The following is a 5,372-nucleotide window of genomic DNA, read 5'->3' as shown; positions in this document are numbered from 1 at the left end:
CTTTGCTATCATAGTGGCATGACGAATTGGCCAAGCATTAGTTTATAATGCCAAGACTCACTCCCCACTAGATTTGACCTGCGGTGCTTTGTTATCATCTGGAAATTTCTGCTTCTCATTGCTTGTTTCTCCTTGCCTTCTTCATACATAGTAGATAATATTCGAAATCCACTTAATTGTTGTTCTATATTTTTGCCATTAAGGTGAGGGCGAGGGGAGTTAACACAACTTGAAACAGGTATTGGCACTTCTTAATTATTCTACAGCAGTATTTTGTGTTCCAACAAAATATGGATGGTTTACGGGGAGAACTCTTAGGTACAAGCGTAAGAGCATTGGTTCCCCAATGACAGACATCACCACCATTTGCTTTGTACATATACAAACAGCGCAGATTACAACACAAGTAAAAGTTAAAAGGCAAAAGAATTCACATCACAACCGGCTTCATACATACATACAAGGTATTGAGTATTCAGTTTGAACTCTGTATAACTCTTGATTTATGTAAACTGCCTTTCAATCCACTGCATATTGCCTAACCTGCCAACCAAAACTCGCAAACCCATGAAAATTTTGTGAAGGAAGCCAACAGACCAATGCCTAAACGGCTTCTGTCTTCTAGGACTCCGTTTTATCCGGGTTGAACTTTGCAGACTCCTTCCAGATGAGCTCGCTTATCTCTTCCTCACTCAATGACGTCTGTTCAAAGTCGAAGATGAAAGGGGATGGACATGTAGGTTCCTCATTTATCTCATGTAGACTTGATAGGAAGGGATGATTCAATGCTCCCTCGACTTCATCAAACAGAAACAGTAATGCTAAGACAAGTACCAATAGCTAGTTTACTTAGTCGTAATAATATGTGAAAGCATTGTAACAATCGTCAAAGTACCAGGAGGTGTACCAGTTATGCGTTTAGATGGATCAAATACCAGCATTCTCTCTGCAAGATCAATGGCAACAGGGGACACGTCTGGAAATTTGTGGGAGAAAGGTTTCTTTGGAAAGATGGGAAGCTTCTTTACATACTTCCTCGCATTCTCACTCCGCAGGAATCCAAGATCTTCATCATCTGGGGACCCCAATAGCTGCCCTTCCCACCAACGCATTAGTACAAAGATTAAGCAAAATTACAAGTCACTTTGTTAGCAATTCCAGAGTCATGTAAAAATCATACCAAATTAAATACCATAATAGGAACCCTAGTTTAAGTTCCCAAAAATTTGAAGAATGAAGAAAATGTACCTCCACTATAAGCCCCAGTTGCTGAGCGTAGTCTCTACCTGGAAAGATAGGTTCCCTTTTAAAAATCTCCAGCAAAATGCAGCCAACTGACCAAATATCAATTGCCGTAGTATATTCTGAACAATTCAACAGTAGCTCAGGAGCGCGATACCACCGAGTTACAACGTACTCGGTCATATAGTCCGTTTCTGTGGTGGTTCTTGCAAGGCCAAAGTCACAAATTTTGAGGTCACAATTGGCATTCAGAAGCAAATTACTGGGTTTTAGATCTCGATGCAGAACATTGGCAGAGTGTATGTACTTCAGTCCCCTTAATAACTGATATAGAAAATACTGCCAAAATCAAGACAAAGATAGTTTAAGATTCAGCATTCACCAAAACCACAGTAAAGGGGGAGCATCGGACATATGAAGGCCAACTACTGCAGAAATTGTATTTCAAGTACAAGGAGCAATAACGCAAAGATGACAACCATCAGAGGGACAAATAATACAAACACGGCCTGAACTATGTCATTTATATACCAGCAGGAATTCCATCATATATCAGAACGAATATCATCGCATACCAGTACCTCAGAAAGTCAATATTATATTATTGTGGGAATCCTAGTAAAGAACAAGGAGGACCGCGTAAGAGAGGTAGATAAAAACGAAATCTTCCTTATAGCCACTTAGTTGCATGACAGAATCAAATAAACACAAATAATTACAATGTGACCAAACTCACTTGGCAGTGATCCTCTGTGAGTGCTTGGGGAGAACATATTATCTGATGCAGATCAGTATCCATTAACTCATAAACAATGTAAACCTCATTGAACTTTTCCTTCTCCGGAGGCCTTATTATGTCCTTAATCTTGATAATCTGCAGAAAGAAGAATCAGCTAAAACAACTTATAGGTTCCTCCTATAGCCAGACAATAGATCAAAGAATTATCAACGAGAAGGAAGCTTAATGCCATAAATAACCCATTGATACCAAATCAAACAAGATAAATTGAATCAAATTGACCACTGATTATTTATATCACTTAAAATAAGCAAAGAAATCCAGTTTGAAAAGTACATTTTCATGATCCATATGGGTAAGGAGCTTGATCTCGCGAAGGGTCCGCTTGGCATCAATCCTATTATCAAATGCATTCCCAATTTTCTTGATTGCGACTTCTTCCTTTGTCTCAGAATTAGTTGCGCAACTGCAATCACACAACAAAAATTGGGAGTTTCAGGGACAAAATAATACCATTGATTGTCAATTTTCTCGAAGCCCCACTTGCCAGATGACAGAATTTTGACGTATCGGCAGCGAAGAGGAAAGAGGAAATTACCAAACGATGCCATAAGCGCCACGGCCAACGGGTTGAATAGGGGGAATGTACTTGGAGGTGACCTCAAAGAGGTTTCCCAGCACACTGTACTGAACATATTTTCCGCCGTGAGTTGGGATGCCTTTTAACTGTACGGTGGTTTTGTTGTTTTCGTTTTCCTTGTCATTTTCCATTCCCTTTTTCTATTTGATTCTGGGAATTGGATTCGGAGGAAATACGATAAGCTGTAACGCTCGCTCCTCTGAGCTCTTTTTTTTTTTCTTTTTTTGTGAACACTGAACTGAGTCTAAGTGGGCAGAGCTAAGCTAATTAAAAAGAAAGAAAGAGAGTGGGAAAGCGAGGGAGGGAAAACTGAAAAGAGCTGTGCTTTCGAGGGATTTGAGTCGGGAAAAGGGGCTGTGGGGGCCATTTTCACATTGTCTGGCCTTAGCAATTGCCAATTAGCATCTTTTTAAGCTTTCGGGCTTGTCCGGTTCTGCACTTTGAAATTCGAACAGGTTTTCCTTCTTTTTTTTTTTTCTTTTTCTTTTCTAACATCTGTGAATGATCTGTCTCTCTTTTTTTTTTTTTTTTTTTTTGTGATAATGACATCTGTGGCCTCTTAGGGCCCTAAAAAAACTGGGGACCCTTTCGGTGTCATCCATTCGAACATTAATTCATTTTTTAAAGTGCTTTTTGACTCCCAGGTTATAATAAAAATTGAGAAATGAAAATGAAGAAGGGAATGATTCGAATTTTTCAATAAGCTAATTCATATTGAGCATATTCGAGATTCGTTTGTCAACTAATGAAAAGAATATCATGTTCATTTTTCGGCTTAATTTGTAGTCCGACTCAATAATAAGAGACAAACTTGCAACTTACATATAAGAAAGATCAAATTTCCTAGAGCAGTACAGCTGGACCATACGAAAGACTTTTTAAACCATTTGATATAACCAGGAAATAATCAAATCTAACTCAAGAATAACCTTTGAACTTGTTTAGAATATTACAACTAGTAATTGAGCTTGGCTGAAACTACCAATGGTCGTAGATATGAATGGTTTCAAGTTGTTGACCAATTTGGCTTCAACCGGAGCTTTGTGCCTGCATCAAACATGAGTTAGTTTGCAAAGTGACATTTTCACTGTGAGTATAAATTTATACTCTCTCTTCGTCCCATATATTTAGAGTATATATGCTTTTTATGCATAGTACAATCCATCAAATAGTTTTGACTTTTGTTCGATTTTTACTCTTAATCATGTGCTGGTAAAAAAAAAAAAAGTTGACAGCAATCCCATCATATTTGTCTTTGTGTATCATTAATGAAGGATATAAGAAAAATTTCAGAGTATAAAGTAATTAGAAATGTCAAACATGACAAACATTTTTGGACAGTCAAAAAAGGAAAGTATGACACTTTCTTTCAATGCGACAAAGGGAGTGGAAAATTTGTAAACATTTTTCTTGCAAGTTTACCATTTTGAGTAGTGGTTGAATGGTTGTCAAAAATGGAGTTCATTTGTTTGAATACTAGAAGGAAACCAAGGGGGGCTTGAATTTACAGTTGTTTCTTTTTTATGAATTCTTCAAAGTTCAGAAGAGGAAGAGGAGGCGGGGTTTGGGAGGCGGCGTAGTGTGCAGCAGATGGCAAGAAGGCGTTTGCCGACGAAGCGCTCTTGTCTGAAAACCGTGTTATGTGGTTCCTCACGACTCTGGCGCGCTTCTAGATGCGCCAAGCCATCATCTTCCAATATTCAAGATGGGATTTTTCGCTTTTATTGAAGCAGTAAAATTTCTTTCTGCTGGGTTAGAGAGACGGGCGTCAATAGAATTCACGTCACAGGCGAGTTTAAGCCAGGTTGACTCAGGGACAACTAGACTCGAATAATGCAATAGCAAGTCAATGCACAAAAATAAAATTAGAAAAACATATAATTGAAGGATCGAGGAAATTCTAGAAGCCTAATCCAGCGTGCAGAATTTGGTTCGCATCCTGGAATGGGACGGAAATTGAAAGCATACGAGCCCCTCCTCTAACTGTTTTGGTTTAAAATTAAAATAGGATTCATTCAGCCAATGAGTTAATTATTATGAAACCCAAATCATTAACGGGGAAGTATGAAAAGATAAAATATAACGCTTTTAATTTCCACTGAATGGACCATTACGCGTAAAAGTAGAAATTGACAATAATGCCTACGTGTACAAGCCATGAATGGAATCAATATCAATATACTTCAAATGATTCTGCTATCATTGTCCGTCCGAGTTACTTTTTTTTTTTTTTTTTTTGGATAAAAGAGACAGACAAACGGTTTGTTTGGATTGTGAATTATTAGAGATATTTTTACTGTAGCACTTTTTGTGATGTGATGTATGTGAGATAAAAAGGTAATTGGGAAGATAAAAAGATGTGTTGGAAATTGTAATGATGATGTAAGCAAATGTATTTTGGCAAATAAACTGCAACCCAAACAAACCTAAAGATTATTAATGATAGTACTGTTGAAAATCGTCTAGCATGAATTGCTTGACCAAATTGTCCGAGTTATCTAACCATATAACAAATGTTAATCATTTGTATCTTCTATTGTTTGGAATTTAGTACATGAAAACATAAAAGAATGGAGAACTAAGGTTGTGTTTGGATTGCATTTTCTGTCATTTTTCATGGACATGAAAAATTACTGTAGTGATTTGATATATGTGAGTGAAAAAGGTGATAGGAAAATATGATCACAGAAAAACGACAATATTTTTCGATGGAAACAAACAATCCAAGCAAGGCTTAAAATTCTTTCTTTC

General features: G+C 37.4%; 1 protein-coding gene across 3 annotated transcripts; it reads right to left on the bottom strand.

The window, feature by feature from the left end:
- Positions 1–219: 219 nt before the first annotated feature.
- LOC113728273 (mitogen-activated protein kinase homolog NTF6-like) lies at positions 220–2,947 on the bottom strand. Of its 3 annotated transcripts, none has more exons than XM_027252831.2 (6): positions 2,580–2,947; positions 2,318–2,447; positions 1,979–2,116; positions 1,249–1,581; positions 896–1,091; positions 220–797 (listed from the first exon to the last, which is right to left on the bottom strand). In XM_027252831.2, exons 1-6 carry the CDS (start codon positions 2,750–2,752, stop codon positions 622–624), a joined length of 1,146 nt encoding a protein of 381 aa, XP_027108632.1. In that variant the 5' UTR covers positions 2,753–2,947; the 3' UTR covers positions 220–621. The 3 variants fall into 3 exon arrangements, with proteins under 3 accessions (XP_027108632.1, XP_027108628.1, XP_027108633.1); XM_027252827.2 differs by having other exon boundaries at positions 220–821; positions 908–1,091; XM_027252832.2 differs by having other exon boundaries at positions 908–1,091; positions 2,580–2,940.
- Positions 2,948–5,372: the final 2,425 nt, after the last annotated feature.

Source organism: Coffea arabica, chromosome 1c (genome assembly GCF_036785885.1).
Source record: "Coffea arabica cultivar ET-39 chromosome 1c, Coffea Arabica ET-39 HiFi, whole genome shotgun sequence".
Classification (NCBI taxonomy): domain Eukaryota; kingdom Viridiplantae; phylum Streptophyta; class Magnoliopsida; order Gentianales; family Rubiaceae; genus Coffea; species Coffea arabica.
Note: the sequence above shows the minus strand (reverse complement) of the source record. Positions and strands in the feature narration are given on the sequence as shown.